Source organism: Protopterus annectens, chromosome 14.part0 (assembly GCF_019279795.1).
Source record: "Protopterus annectens isolate FY-2018-M chromosome 14.part0, PAN1.0, whole genome shotgun sequence".
Classification (NCBI taxonomy): domain Eukaryota; kingdom Metazoa; phylum Chordata; order Ceratodontiformes; family Protopteridae; genus Protopterus; species Protopterus annectens.
The window spans coordinates 1,131,063,465-1,131,080,211 of record NC_056748.1 but is presented as its reverse complement, the minus strand read 5'-3'; the positions used below and the strand labels follow the sequence as shown (position 1 = coordinate 1,131,080,211).

Sequence of the window (16,747 nt, the reverse complement as noted above, 5' to 3'; positions counted from 1 at the left end):
GAAACTTTATACATTTTTTGAAAGCAAGGCAAACCTACTTGAGTTATGGCAACCATTCAACATTTATGAAAGCATTCAAGCATTCTACAATGGGACATTCAAAAGTTATTTCTCAGCTCTCCTGCTTTACATTTGTCTAGCTGATCCTTGCTTGTTATGCAGTGTATTTAAAGGCAGTGCTTATCTTCTTCTTTCGGCTTTTCCCGGTTAGGGGTCGCCACAGCGAAAGTTAGTGCATATAATTATGGCTTTATCTGTTTTTAAAAAGGAAAACCTTCAACATGTAAACAAAAATGCCTTGACTTATAGCAAAAGAATGTATCACACTGCAAGCTTGTATATTTGTTTTTAACATGAGTGCAGCAGTGAAATTGCTACCGAGTGTGATGCATTTTGCAAATAAAATTCTGTCAGGATTCAGCAGCACTTATGGAAGGGAGCGAGCCACTGGGGGATTTTGTAAAGGGTTAAGTCCTATTAATCCAAGGGAAGTGAACTTGGAGATGACTATATTAAGTACGGCAGATAATGTGGAGGTTTATGGTTTTGAGCTGTTAACAAGCAGCTTCTAGCAGTCCATTGTTTGATTCCCTTGGCTTCCATTTGCTAAATATTTTAATCTGATTGAATTACTTGACCAGACGGTGCAGTAGGGCTCCGCAGTGATCTCCTGGGCTACATGCCTAGTAACTACCTACCTATGTGTGTACTTAGGGCCATGATAATAATGGGCAGAATTTATTTTAGTTTCAGGGAAAAGAGACATGCCTAAACAAGGCTGACTGCATTTCTAAGGAGATGCACTGTATTTCAGTCCTGCTGTACTGATGAGATAAGGTAATGTACTTCCACTGAGCTGAGTCAGTGTCACGGAGGGATAAAGCATCAGCAGTGACTCATTACACTTAGTATTAACTAATTACTTTAACACTGGAGGAGTTGATGAAGAAGGCTGAGAGTGAAGGACCAATGCTGGGGTTCTTATCCTGTGAGAGGGAGATGTTCTTTCCTGACGGAAAGTCATCTGATGGTACTAGGATAATGGCTTCCCTATCATGTGGCTCACAGGTAAGTGGGGGGAAGTGAAAGGGTCTGATCATAGAGGGGAAGGCATGATGAACAGCAGGCACAGGGTATAAAAAATGACCCTCTCAGTTTCAGTTTGTAACCAGAAAAGGGCATGTTAAACCAGACTGCAGACCTGTAAACCAGCTTTCATGTTAGTCTCGGTAGCAGAACTGCATAATCCGTTTTGCTGACTCAAGTCTCTTTGAAGATTCTATTGCATTTAATAAATGGTAGAAGTCACAGAGGCCACAGGCAGTAAGCCTTTTTATCCTAGGGTCCAATGAATGTTGTGGGGGAAGGTATCGAGTCCCTTCCATGAGGTATGGAAAATGTGGGCAGCTTTGGTCCCAGGGGAAAAGGTTATTTCACTGAATCCACTTTAGTTTTAGAAAAGTTATTTTCATTTTCTTGAATTTGTGTTGTTCAGTTTAGCAGAGGGGATATGGCAACGTAATATTCAAAGTCATGACTTTCACTGATCAAATATGTAAGTGAAAAATATCTACAGCAATTTTCCTAGAGCTAATTCTTCTGATTATAATTGTAACTGTAGCAGTTATTCCTCTATGAAGAATTGTGGGAATTTGAAAGGACATAGGCTTGTCCTTTTAATATTTGGCTGGCATCAGCCAGGGTGCAAAGTGTTCTGTACAGCAGGTCTTCCAGCCCCTTATAAGGGCTAGGACCACTGTGAAACTAGAGGTGATGTTGCATGAGTTATTAGGTCACTGTCCTGTACTGGGATGTTACCAAGGGGGAGAAGGGCATACTGGCACTCTCACTGGTATCCAGTCTTTTTAAATGGTCCATACACATAACTCATAGCAAGTTGCTACCCATTTCATATCGAAAAAAGACATTTGTTTTGTCTTTTTGCACAATTAGCATGCTCACAATAAGAGAGTAATAGAATTCAATTGTCTGGCAGATTTAATTCAAAAATTTAAGGTGTATTGCTTATGTACAGATATAAATTTAACAGTCTATAAAATACTGCTGATATTAAAATTTTTCAGGCCACAAATATTCATGCTTTAATGATTTGTGAAGGCAGATCTAGCGCTGAATCTTGTCATTCAGTTTTCCATTGTAAATACTGCAACAACTGCTTTTTTAAAACTTTCTGGGTAGGTACAACTTAGATTGCATTTTATAACATCTTGTTTTAATACACATTTATATTTATGGATTTTTCTTATTTGCTCTCTTTCGACTTTTCCCGGTTAGGGGTTGCCACAGCGGAACTCCGGTCTGCTAATGATTGGCAGTGGATTTTTTACGGTGCCGAGTTGCCAGCCTGAAGCCCAGCCTTAAAAGAAGGCACACCCATTCACGCATGCACCTACCTGCATGTCTTTAAATGTCACTTGACCATGGGGAGGACATGCATACTCCACACAGAAGGCACTCCAGCCGAGAATCGAATGGGAGAACCTCTTGCTGTGAGGCAACAACGCTAACCACTTCCCCACCACGGCTCGATTTTTCTTATTTGCTAATGTAGAAAAAAACTTACGATATGTCTGATCTTATACAAAGATTATTTTGGAAGAGTTAAATAATCATGCCTTAAGTGATCTTATAAGTTATAATTTGTTTAGTGTGTCCCATGCATCGTCTCTTTAAAATCATTTACTGATGGCAGTGTTAATAAGACATTCTTTCAATGTGAAAAACTAAGAGATTAAAATGATAATATACATGCCAGAGCAGTTTCTGTCCTCATCTTTCACTGGACCTCAGATGCTTCTTGGAAGGCTGTGTGGCTTTGTAACAGATTAAAATATAGAACTAAAATCTATACAGCAGATGGAGAGGTGATAAAAGCAAAATGGTTCTGGGAAAGGTTAACCATAAGGGCAGAGAAGATTCAAACCTAGTACCTTTGTAAAGAAAAAATAGTATTATTCAGCTGCATCCCTAGTGAAATACTCCTGATAGCTCCAAAGCTCAAGCTATAGCAAAACATATTTTCATCCAATAAAAGGTATTGCATCATGTCTTTTTTTAACTCCTCCCAGATGAAGGGATCCTGTTAGTCTGAAAGCTTGAGTAATTCAAAACCTGTTTGTATGATTTATATTTTGGAAGTTATGAACAGAAAATGTAATAAAATGAAGTAAAGGACTGGAAGATTTTCTTAAGGGTGCATGAACTGCTATAGCCTCATTTTTTGGAGGTGTTGAGTTTCATCTGATGAAAGATAAACCAAGATCATATGGTCTCTGTCATTAGCAAAGGAATACATACTTGATATCCATGATATATCTGTGGAAAAAAGAGGAAGAGATGTGGATATGGTTTTATCAGGCTTGTACAGATCTGTTTTACTGATTGGATTGGTATCCTGGTCTTTGTTAATTAACTCTGTGTGTCATGGGCCTAAGCATTTTTCCTGGCCATTTCTGACTCGCTGGTAGACCTGAAATACCAATGACAATCTCTGGTGTATGACTTGTCTGGCTTCTTACAGCAGCTCACATTTTTTCCTAACCTTACTGAGACATGGTTTAATGTCACAGAGACTACCCCAGCAAGAGCAAGGCTTATGTGCCTTTCATACAGTCTGACCAGCAATTACACAGGCAGGGACTAAAGATGGAGGTGTCTCAATCTACGTCAGTAAAATGCAAACCTCTAGGTTGATGTGCTAGATTTCCTCCACATTCAGATTACTATGGACAAAGTCCCATACCATATCCTAGCAGGCTACCAGCTCCTTCTATTTCCCATGAAACCCATAGGCCATACTTAGACCTTTTGGAGTCGCTCACCATTCAGTCAAATACCATAATCATGAGTGACTTTAACCCTCTATAAACTGTGAATCTTGCACAGCCCCAAATTTGCAGGTGCAGGGATTCCTAGACTTTGTAGCATAAACACCCTAGACCAGTCCATATGCCTACCAGAGGTACAAACATACAGGACCTGGTACTCAGAAACATAGGCGAATGCTACATCCCCCTCCTCCCAAGCATTGTGTCACGTCTTGTCTTCTCTGGTAAGGTCAGATCACAAAGCAGTCTCCTTTAAAATAAAAATGATAACCTCTCAAAATGTCAAGACCCTCCAAACCTACATAACACAGCAGCCTATGCAGAATTATTCACATAAGCTTTGTCTGGCCATGTCAACAATTGCATAGAGACACCTGTGAGTATCAGAAGTAAGCCAAAAATTAAATTAAAATAAACCTGATCTGGGGGATTCCAAAATTAAACAGGTTGTACAATAAAAGAAAAAAAGTCTTACCTGAAATTAGGAAGTTAGCACCAAAAGTGCTAAAAAATTTCTCTCATCATACTAAATAGACAACTAAGAGTAGTTAAGTCCAACAAGGCAAATTTTGAGGTAAAGATAGCATCCCAGGCCAAGTACAACCATAAGGCCCTCTTCAGCTATGCCAGAAACCTCAAGACAGCATACAAAATTGTGCTGAACTGTTGGTAAATAGAGCCATGTTCACAGAACCAGGAGATAAAGCAAATATTCTGGCTGACAAATTAATCTCAGACTTTATCCCCTTTCACCACAGCCAGGTCTTAAAAGGTGCTCTTTAAGGCCAAAAATACAGCATCAGTGGATCCTGATAATATCCCAGGATGCCTTCTAAATAGCCATTAATTTAATCTAACAGGACATCTGAAGTCACTTTTCCACCATAGCATTTAAATAGCCTTCATGCCATGCAAATGGAGGACCGCAGCAGTCATTCATCTACACAAGGTTTGGGCCATCAATAGATCGCGAACTACAGACCCGTTCATCTGATGCAACTCATATGTAAAGCCATGGAAAGAATTATCATGTAACTCATTTTGTAATGTCATAGGAAACCTTCAGACACTGCACCCAACCCAGCTTTTTTAGTTTCATTAAAGGAGTGTCATGTCTACTTAACTTGGTGGACGACTTTGAGAACATCACCAAGGCAGTGAATGAGGGCAAAACTGTGCATACTGCCTACCTTGACCTGGCTAATTCATTTGATATAATACCCCACTTAGGCACTGTAAATCTCATGGAATTAGGCATAAACCCCTTTGTAACCAGCTCAATAGCTAGCTGGCTGACATGTCCCAGGAGGTTAGGATTGGGGAATCCTTCTCCACAAAGTGGCCCATCATCATCAGCACATTTCTCAACTTCTTAGCACAAGAAAGCCGGACAGCTTAAAAATAATGGGGGGTGGGGTGGGGGAGACGAAGGCCCTAAAATATGGACAGAGTTTAAATAATGCTCTCATAAGCTTAAAACGTTGCTAGAATAACAGCAGTTGCATTAACATGCATTTCCTAAAGGATATGAAGCCTGAAACTCAAATGTCTGTCATTTATTAACTTCAATCCTCAGTGATTTGTGGGAAAACCTCAACTTTTGTGAGGAATGGACCAAAAATACGAGTGAAAAATCTGTGAAAATCTGGACAGTTGTGAGGTGTGGTCATCGGTGGAGTTTTCTGGGGCTATGTGATGGGTCCAGTCCTCACTGGTATCTATTTTTCAAAAGTCAAGGTCAATGTCAGGGGTCTCTGGCTAACAATGTCCCCAGATGATTGAAAACTGGGAGCAATCATAGAAACCCCCACCCTCAAATACAAACATTTTATGAGGATCTCTAACATTGACAAAAGACTGGTGCTAAAGCCACAACTTAAAATTCAAAGCCAAGAAATGCAGAATATCTTTGGGAAGGCAGCCACCATGGGAAATTACTGCATCAATAAAACACCCCTAAAAGTTGGTTACAGTAGTCAGGGATTTAGGGACTTGTGTAGATAGTAAACTGACTTTCAACCAACGTGTGTCTAAGGTAATAAGACAATCACTCTGTCACTCAGCTTATAAGTAAGGACATGGAATCTAGGTCCAGAGAAGTTATTGTGCCACTATACTCGACTTTCATCAGACCCATTATAGAGTATAATGTTCCCATCAGTATGTACCTGACAAGACACATGCAACAACTGGAACATCCACTGAGGTTCCTCAAAAAAAGAGTACAGGGTGTTAATATAACACAATATGCAGACCAACCGAAAGCCCTATCCCTGTAAAGACTGCTGACAGGAAATTTATTCCTGGTGTATAAGGCATCCTTGAATCCTGCCTGCTGATGGGCCTTTTGTGCATCTGCAAAGTGAACAGCATCAGAACTGCTAGATCTAAGGATGAAACTTTGCTTGTGGTTTAAATAGGACATGTTGGAAGGACAGGTATGAATCTCAGAGGATTCCCATTTTGTGGAATAGGTTTCTTATCCATTTGTGAAGCAGACCCCTTTCATAACCCTGACCAGTGGATAAGAAATCAGAAATTTACCCCTGGTCTGCTGCTGATGCCACTGATGGACAGAGGCAGCAGATAAATCATTCCTCTGTGCTACAGTTATATGGCGGTAAAACTGAGATTGATATTCATAATTCAGGGCTTCACATGGAGGTAGGACTGAGGCTGATATTCATAGTTCAGGGCTTCACATGGAGGCAAGACTGAGATCGATATTCATAGTTCAGGGCTTCACATGGAGGCAAGACTGAGATCGATATTCATACTTCAGGGCTTCACATGGAGGCAAGACTGAGATCGATATTCATAGTTCAGGGCTTCACATGGAGGCAAGACTGAGATTGATATTCATAGTTCAGGGCTTCACATGGAGGCAAGACTGAGATCGATAGTCATAGTTCAGGGCTTCACATAGAGGCAAGACTGAGATCGATATCCATACTTCAGGGCTTCACATGGAGGCAAGACTGAGATCGATATTCATAGTTCAGGGCTTCACATGGAGGCAAGACTGAGATCGATATTCATACTTCAGGGCTTCACATGGAGGCAAGGCTGAGATCGATATTCATAGTTCAGGGCTTCGCATGTTTGTAGCAGTAAAATCAGTGAACACCAGCACTACATGGTTATACAAATTACTGTCATTCAGGATGACTATGAAAATGTGGAGGTCTTTTGTTAAATACACCTCCCTATCACAAAAGCCTAACATGCTTAAGGCATAAGTGATAGGAGCACAGCTAATGCACAAATAAAGGACATTGCACATTTGCATATCAATAGGATTTATAGAGGAAAATCCAAAATGAGTTTGTTTGCAAACTAAACATATAAATGGCCCCAAACTTACACCAGTAAGCAACAGCAGTAGCAGTTTAATATGAGGTACAATTTACTGAGTTTACTTAAAAAATAATTTTGTATTGTATTTTAGTGCTTGTACATACATGGACAAACTACCGAAGGGGCTGTTGGGGGAATGTTCCATTTTGCAGACAGTGAAGTGCTTGTGCATATATGAATGAACTACCAAAGAGGTCATTGGGGGAAATGTTTCGTTTTGGTGTCAGTGAAGTTATGCATACTTGGACGTACTATTTCAGGGATCACTTGGGTAAACGTTTCGTTTTGGTGCATGTGCATACTTGGACTTGCTGCCGAAGGGATCGTGTGGGGGAATGTTTGATTTTGATTCTTGTTCACGCTTGGTGAAACTACTGACAGGATCGTTTGGGGAAACGTTTAATTTGTCAGTGAAGTGTTTCTGCATATATGGTCAGACTGCTGAAGTGATTGTTTAGCAAAATGTATTCATTTTCATTCTTTTACATACATACATTATAGAAAAACCACTGAAGGGGGGGGATGTCTTAGGGGCAAGTTCATGGACTACATCTCCTATGTCAAAGGCATCTTTCAATAATGGATGCGTGTACCATGTGTATATTGGACTATGAATCACAAGAACACCTCATTAGCATACACTGCTTTACAAAATTTCTTATTTGCATCTTTCTATACTTAAGGCATTTTGCATTAGCATAAATGGGCTCTGTGAATTGCAACTTTGCTATGATTTTTTGTAAACATCAAAGATACCCCTATCGCAGTTGTGAAAATTACTATGAATAGTGCTTTAATATATAAGGGGCAAAGCATTCTGTTGTTGCGTATGTGTGCGTGTGTTTATATATGTATGTACATCCATGTGAATCTGTCCCCAAACAGGCACAAAGAATAGCAAAAAAGTAATTTTCAAGCTACTCTATAACTTTGTGTTGAAATTTTGATATTGGAAATTCATTACCATTGTTTGGAGTAATAATTGATATATTTGTTGTGTTTTCTTTATTTTTCTTCCTTTTTGAATTTTCTCTGTTAAACATGTTGGGTTTATTTTACTATCCTTTAGAAAAAGAGACCTTTGCAAGATTTTTATTAAATGAAAATCATGCACTTAGGTGCACTTTTCTACTGTTTTGCTCTATTTTTTTCATTAGGTATACATTTATCCTCAGCATCTTTTTATTTCAATTTTTATTCCTCAAATGAAAATTTGAGCTGTGTATATTTGCATGTTTTGCTATATCTGTTTTAAATATATGTTTCATAAATCGTCTTTAATTCGGTTTGCTCTTCTCTTTTACAGGATGCATGTGATATAATGGCAGAATATTATGAGATTAAGGAAATTAAGGGACAATACATTGGATTTATGAGGGCATCTTCTGTATTAAAGTCCCTTCCACATGCCATCACCAGCATAAGAAATCTAGAAGGTATACCATGGTTAGGAGATCATGTGAAATCATTTATTGAGGTAATGATATAAAACATGTTTTTGTGTTTCTTTCATTTTGTGGTAAATTAACAAAAATGTCAGAGGACAAAGAAATCACAGTGAGAAATTTCTTAATTTTTATTGGTTCAAAAATTCAATAGGAAAAAATGTAAGAGTATGCCCTATGTTCTTCATTATGTCTAAAATCACTGAAGAGATATTTCCATGTATAACAAATATTCAAAAATGTCAGTGTGTATGGAAAAATGCTATAGCTTTTTTAGCTATCACTTGAGGTTCTGGTCATTTACAATTACACACACACCCATCCACCCCGACCAAAAAACAAAAAAAAAAACAAAAAGAAAGCATTTGCAGGGGATGCCTTTAAGAAATCAAAACTATGCTAAGTATCTCGACATATCGTTGTATACTTCATTTTCTGTAATATAGTTTCAAATAACAGTTTACTGTTTTCTCCCCTAGTTATCAAACCTCACAGCATCACACACACAATCACATTTCACATGCTGATGTCTCCTTATATTGGATATCACCTGCTGCTGGTTTTATATTGAGCTTTTGCAGTCAAACAGCTCAAAGAAGATGGAAAAAAGTTTTTTATTTTTTTTTTTAAATTAAGTCTTCTGCAGGGTTGCATTGCCTGTTTAAATTAACATAACTTTTACTTTGTGAAACTAAGATGGCAGTACATTGCTTTGTTGCATTTCATTTTGATTGCTCTGATAGAGGAAATCATGTTAGCAGTACTTACATTAGTGTGTGAGACAGGAATTTATGAAGGGGAAGTGTTGGAGTGCTACTTAAATGATACAAAGTTGCAGTACTTGCATTAACTTCATGTTGTATTAAAAGAACCATCTGATAAATATACTACCGAAGGAACCTGAATGTCTGAGATTTGATAACTAATCAATATTTTAGTTTATCTGATCAACGGTTACCATGTTGTTATTTCAGTGATCATGCGTTTTCTAGAAGGCTTTAACAAACTTTGTTAAAGACAAAGCCAGACCCTAATTAGGTAATTATTGTAATTTGTGATATGAATTGTACTTATCAGTCTTTCTCCATGAAGGTCTTGCAACTGGCCTTGATAATCTGTAGTCTCAAAACTCTAACATAAGAAATCTGGAGGTCCACTCAGTGAAAGATAAATGGCACAACAGAAACTGAGGTTCTTAGAGGAGAGCTGATCAAAAAGTAGCAAGCACTGGACATCAGTATGAATCTATAATGTGTGACACTATCTTACATGTCAAATTGTTGAAAGTTTGAAAATAATGCTGTTACCTGCATTGGTGGCAAGCCATCAATTAAAAAGTTTGGAATCTTTCCCAGAGATGGTTATTTTGTCTGTTATTATTCGAACGTAATTGGAATGATTCTTCAGCTAGAATAGATTGATCAGCTTCACTACATCAGCACTAGCAGACAGGTGGAGATGGTTTTAGTCCTGGGTTGTTAGAAATCTGATTACTGATGTGCATTGAGAGAACCATAATTTAACTTTTGTGCCCATACCTGCTCCACAGGAGATGGTCACAGTACCCAGCCAGAATCATAAACAATAGGCTCATCGAAGAAATATAGGCCAAAGAATACATTTTTCCCCAGATGGTTTGGGTTAAAGAGCAGTCCCACAGCATGTACAAACAGGCTGGAATCGCTCCAGCACATCCAGTACTTATCTGAGCCCCCCCATCCCACCGCTGCTAAATTATTTGAGTGTCCCTCTGTCACATCAGTACTGACTGTAGGAAATACGCAGTAGTCATTTGTTTCCCGTTTCCCTCATACTGGTTATAATGTTTGGTATTGTCTTTTCCAAAAAAAAAAAAATTCAAACTTATTTCTGGTGAACAGCTTATGTTAATTGATTAAATAACTTGATGTGAATCAACAATTTTAGATATTTCCCACTGGATCTCTCCAATGTATTTCTAAAAACAACCTATTAAGAAATGTTGACTTTCCCTTTCACAAATTCTGCTAACCATATGAGAGTCAGTGATTGCAGTCTATTTTGTAACTTATTTTGTCAGAATATTTTTTACTTGCAGCTTTATTATCAAAATGGGCCAGGAATGTTATGATTTCTTACTATATATCTGATTTCAGAAGTAAATGGAAATTAATTTCCTTCATTCCTTCTGGAAGGAAGTTTTTGTACATGACATTTTTATAGACCTGAAACAGAAAAGCCAGAACTGAGGAAAACAGTTTTAAAGACTCCTTGAAGAAAAGCACTTGAGACTTGGACTTACCTGCTGTGTATTCCATAGACCACATCCTGCAGTCCCTTCATGGTGATTGATAGAGGGAGGTCTTTCTCTGACAGGTAATCATCTAAGAGGCAAGAATAGGATGGTATTCAATTCCTCAGTAGGATTTTTCTTCAACAACAAATTTACTTCTCACATTATGTGGAGAAAAGGGCTTTTAATGCACTCTGTATGTCATCACGGCAGAGGAAGTGAGAATCATCCAGTTATATAGCTGTGAAAATTCTTGGTTCCTTTTACTTGCTCAAATAATACATAAATCGTCTTCATTTTGTAGGAGTAAACAGAAGTCAACCTTGAGAATATTTAGGTTGGTATAGTTGAAGCTCTAATTGCCTAATTTCCAGGATCAGCTTTGCAGCTGACTGCTCCTTACCTTGGGTACCTAATTATTGTTTTAATTATTAAAGCGTGTGCAGTTGTTAAGGACTGCCTTCATAGGTTCATAGGTTCATACTAGGCTATCTGCCCTAGGGCATTTATAAGCCTAGCCAGAATGTGTTTGGCTTTCGCCACCCATTTTAAATTTATTTTGCTATGCCCTTTTTCGAGGTTAGTATACTGTGCCTCTGTCTAACAGTGACACAGAAGTGATACCCGGGGTAAACCTACGATCTCCCATCCACTCATCAAGATTCCTCTTGAAGAGAGTCAATGAGGGACTCTGCCTAACCTGGACTGGGATTTTATTCCAGAGTGAAGGGAGCCTCTGGGTTATGAATCTGTCCCTCCAGCATGTCCTATTTATTTCAGTGCTGAGGTTCAAGTCTCTCGGCGTGGCTCGATGGGATTTGGATTTTCTGAGGTGCAGCATGTCCATTAATTCCGGGTTGGACATGGCTTTATACGTCAGGCACAGATCGCCTCTGAACAGGCGGTATGCCACTGAGTAGAGCTGGAGTTTCTTTAACCGGACAGCATATGGCATCTGTTTGAGCCCTTTGATCCTCTTGGTGAGGTACTTTTGGGGTCCTTCCAGTTGCTGCAGGTGTCTGGTAAGGTACATCCCAAAGGGGCATTGTACTCAATTATGGGCCTGATGAGGGATGAGTAAAGAGGCACGATGACCTCCCCTGATCTAGATGTGAATCCCTTCATGATTAGGTGGGCTATATAAAATGTTTTTCTAACCAGTTTGGCCACGTGGTTGTCAAATGAGAGATTGCTATCAACTTGGGTCCCCAGGTCCCTAATTACTTCTTCTGTACTTAATGGATTTCCACCTATGTGGTAATTTGTGGGCACTTTGTTTTTGCCAAAGGGATGACTATACACTTTTGGCATTTAGCTTGAGGCCATGGCTCTGGCACCAGTTGTCTGTTTCTATGAGGCCATTTTGGAGGATGCTTGTGTCGGCTGGAGAGTCGATTATGGCGCCCAGTTTGCAGTCATCTGCGAACTTGGTCAGCCACAGTCCTTCTGTGTTGGCCTGTACCTCCGAGAAATATATACCGAACAAGAGAGGTCCCAGGACTGAGCCTTGTGGGACACCACTTGTAACTGGTTTGTAGTCTGACATGGCTCCAGCAATTCTAACCATGTGGGTTCTGTCCTTGAGCCAGTTTGCAATCCATCTAGTGACATAGGGGTTTATATTTAAGCTGGTGAGCTTATCTATAATGCCCGAGTGGGGTATTGTATCGAAGGCTTTTGCGAGGTCCAGGTAGGCTGTGTGGACCACCTTCCCCTCGTCAATGGCCTTGGTGACTGTTTCAAAGAAATCAACCAGGTTTAAGAGGCAGGATCTGCCTTTAACAAAGCCGAACTGGGTAGGATCCAGTGTTTGTAGGTCCCCAATATCTTTATTTATGAGGTCCATGATGATCCTTTCCATAGCTTTGCAGACCAAGCTAGTCAGGCTTATGGGGCGATAGTTTCCAGGATCCGTTGAGGCACCACCTTTATGGAGAGGGACCACTGTTGCTGTACGCCACTCTTTGGGCACATATCCTGTAGTAAGGCTGAGATTGAACAGTAGTTTTATGTTTGGGTTTAGCTCTTCTTGGAGTTCATGTAGGAATACAGACTGTGTATAGTCTCAAAACACAAACTGCATCTCTATTTATAACTACTAATAAACCTCTTTTTATTGCAATAGCAAGGTATGTCAACTTGGATTCCCTGGCAGGAGGGTTGGGAACGATTTTATAGGTCCTAAGGGATTAACAGAGAAATGAATGATTATGTAAGTAGAAAGAGTGTGTATTAATTTAGATTACCAAAGGAATCATAATAAATACACACAAGAAAATGTCAGTTCTACTCCAGAGAAAGTTCAAGATAATTAAGTAGGAGAAACTCTTATTGGTGCTGTACATAAGACTTCAAGTAGAGAGCAGGCCTCCTTACCTAAAAATGTTGCACAACACTTGTTTTTTGACTGCCCAATGAAATTAATTTTGTCCCTGAACTTTGTCTACCAATGCACTTACAAGGAATGGGAACCTATCCTTATTATCAAACTGTCCTCTAGTGGCAGGTCTTGGGTGACCTTGTCTAATTGAATAGAAAATAATTTGCTATCATGGTTGACTTGCCAAGAATTAATTATGAATTTTTTTTTTAGATAGTTATCGAGAGAGAGTGTTATCCATTTTCCCTTATTGTCACTATGGATATGCACATCTTCTCATCATGATTATTTCTTTATACTGAGTCTGTTTTGTAGAAAAATTGACATGAGTGATGTACACTTCTCATCCATTTAATGCATTGTAGTAGTGTAATGCTGTCCCATCCTAACATGCAGCATACCAGCCATGGTCTTCCCACCCACCCAAAGACACTGTGCACATATGCCATTATCTTCCCACCCACCCAAAACACAATGCAAGAGTGCAATGGCTTTCCCACCCATCTAACACAGTGCATGGGTGCCATGACCTTCCCACCTATCCGACACCTAGTACTAGAGTGCAGTGACCTTACCACCCATCCAACTCACAGTGCATGGGTGTCATGACCTTCCCACTCATCCAACTCACAGTGCATGGGCACCATGAACTTCCCACCCATCCAACAACACAGTGCTTGGGTGCCATGACCTTTCTACCCATCCAACTCAGTGAGTGGGTGGCATGACCTTCCTACCCATCCAACTCACAGTGCATGGGTGCCATGACCTTCCTACCCATCCTACTCACAGTGAGTGGGTGCCGTGACCTTCCCAGCCATCTAACACACAGTGAAATTAGTGCCATGCCTTTTCTGTCCATCTTACACTTGGCACATTGGTGACATACCTTTTACTAATCTAATACACAGCATATGACTCGCATGCTCTTCCTTCAAACCTCATACATTGTGAATGAATATCATGTTCTTCTCACCCATCAGACAAGTTCCATTCCATTCCAACCCAACCCAGTTATCTGAGGGACCCTAGGGTTATGAAACCGTTTTCTTTCCTACTCATACCTCTCAACCTCTTAGACCAAGAAATCTGGACAAGGCCATGAATAAAAGTGGGACAAAGGCCCAAAAATAGGGACAATTTTTAAATATTGTTCTTACAAACTTAGAAAGTTAAGAGAATAACAGGTTTTGCATTAGTATGAATTTTTTGATGGTTGTTAACTCTGAACCTGACTGTCATTATTTCCTAACTTCTGTCTTTAGTGATTTGCTACCAATTTCCCAGAAAACTAGGATTTTATGAAAAATGCATGAAAAATATGAATAAAAAATCTGGACAGTTGAGAGGTATGTTGCCAGATAAGGACAAAATCAATGGAGAACATCTTAAGAAATAATTAGTTCTTTGTATTCATGCAATTAGGCCTGTCACATTATGTGACACTACACTTGTCTGCTTTTCAGTAACTTTGTGGACATAGGCTTAGCACATTCCTCTCCACCAAGTTACTGTTCATTGTAACTGGTGACTGAACCATTATAGAATGTTAGTAGTAACTGGATCTTAGTGCAGGACTGCAGCTTGGCACAGGGTTTTCTGATCTGAACAGGAAAATACAGAAATACCAGACTGATGGTTGTCCATTAATTAGTGTATGCATCGAAAATGTACGCAGACACAGGGTGAGCATGCAGAACTCAGGAGATCCAAAGATAAAAACTGATCGCTAGATCCTGGAGCTGTGGTAGAGGTCAGTACTGAAATGTTGGAACTCAGTGGTGAGTACCAACGCAATGAAAAAGACCAAAAATGCAGAAAAGTGAATATCAAACATTTCTCTCTTTTTTTTTAAACTTTTTTTTTTTGTAGGGAGCACAAGACACCCCCCCACAAAACCCTACCAATGTGAGGAGGCAAGCCCCCAAACTCCCAAATTTAAATATACCATCTCCAAGCTCTCACTGTACCTTGGTGAAAAATGAATATTTATAGAAATGGCCACCCTATTCTTATGCAATTAATTTTTTCAACTATTCAGGCTCTATATTGAAGGACTTAGTAAAGCAGGTCATGACATTTCAAATGGTTACACTGGTGGAAATTTCACCACTAAGTCAGCACACTACCTGTTCAGTAGAGAGGATTGTGATAGTATAATGCTAATGGGAACTTCCTAACTGTCTACCAGTCATGGGCAGTAAAATTATTTCCTATAGATCTGGAACTTTCCTTGGATTTTAGGGTCTGTACTTTCCTGCCAAAAAATTCCATGCACTTTTTCTTAGTTGCTCTAAATTCCTCCCAACTCCCTAAGATATGTAGATAAATTATTATTTTACGAATTGCCTGTAGCTATGTTTGTGTCCCATGCCCAATGGCTATGGGAATAAGCACTTGTAGCCTTGCATTCTGAGAGGATAAAGTGGTTTATCTAACAATGGATGGTTGGATGGTTTGACATACTGGAGAACACTGGATTAAAATGAGTTATTGTCTGATTTGCTGCCCCTTCAAAACACGATAGCTTCCTTGGCATTAGAAAATAAATTGTACACTCCTTAGATGTTTTGAGAAAGAACAGTGGAAAACGCCAATTATATCACATTGAAAATTCATCTATCATTCATGTGACAGGTGGGGACTCTCCTTACTGAAGATATGTCCTGAATAATTGAGACCACTCTCAGTTTTGCATTACCTACAATAAGATGGTATTATACATTACTTTTTACATGTGAAGTCATGTAAATGTAAAATTCCTCAGTAGAGTAGTTAGAGAATTTGCAGCTGTTCATTTTGTGTATCCTCTATGTACCCCTTGATTTCTTTGTTAGTAGGTGCCAGCTTAACTGTAACTTTGCTTTATAGGATAAGGAGCTGGGCTTTCCACTGCCTCCATCATGCTCTCAGGGTGAAATATGATTTTTCTGGCTCTGTTTTCGCAGTCATCCATATTTAGCTATAAACTTGTATGTCTCTCTCTGCTTAAGTAGAGCTGGACCTACTGGGAGTAGAAAGTCAGTTTGTTGAACTTGCTCTGATCCTTCAGTTTATGTTAATAAATGCTGCATTGGATACTGAGCTCTGGAGTGTGCCTGTGGCAGTGATGCACTGGATACTGAGGTCTCCAGTAGAGCTGTGACAATGATGCATTTGGTGTTGAGCTCTGCAGCAGGGTTGTGTCAATGATGCATTGGATACTGGGCCTGCAGTAGGGCTGTGCCAATGATGCATTGGATACTGACCTCCGCAGCATGACTGTATCACTGATGCATTGGATACTGAGCTCTGCAGCAGGGCTGTGTCAATGATGCATTGGTTATTAAGCTCTGCAGTGTGGCTGTGTCATTGATGCATTGGATACTGAACTCTGTAACATGGCTGTGTCAGTGATGCATTGGATACTGACCTCTGCAGCATGACTGTGTCACTGATGCAATGG

The 16,747-nt window shown here is 39.5% G+C and overlaps 1 protein-coding gene across 1 annotated transcript in view; it reads left to right on the top strand.

Annotated features, from left to right (window-relative positions):
- Window positions 1-16,747, top strand: part of DNTT (DNA nucleotidylexotransferase) — an 877,936-nt gene that overhangs the window by 291,713 nt on the left and 569,476 nt on the right. The window contains exon 4 of the mRNA XM_044056916.1: window positions 8,512-8,682. Within this exon, the coding sequence (XP_043912851.1) occupies window positions 8,512-8,682 (171 nt within the window). The remainder of the gene's footprint in view (window positions 1-8,511; window positions 8,683-16,747) is intronic.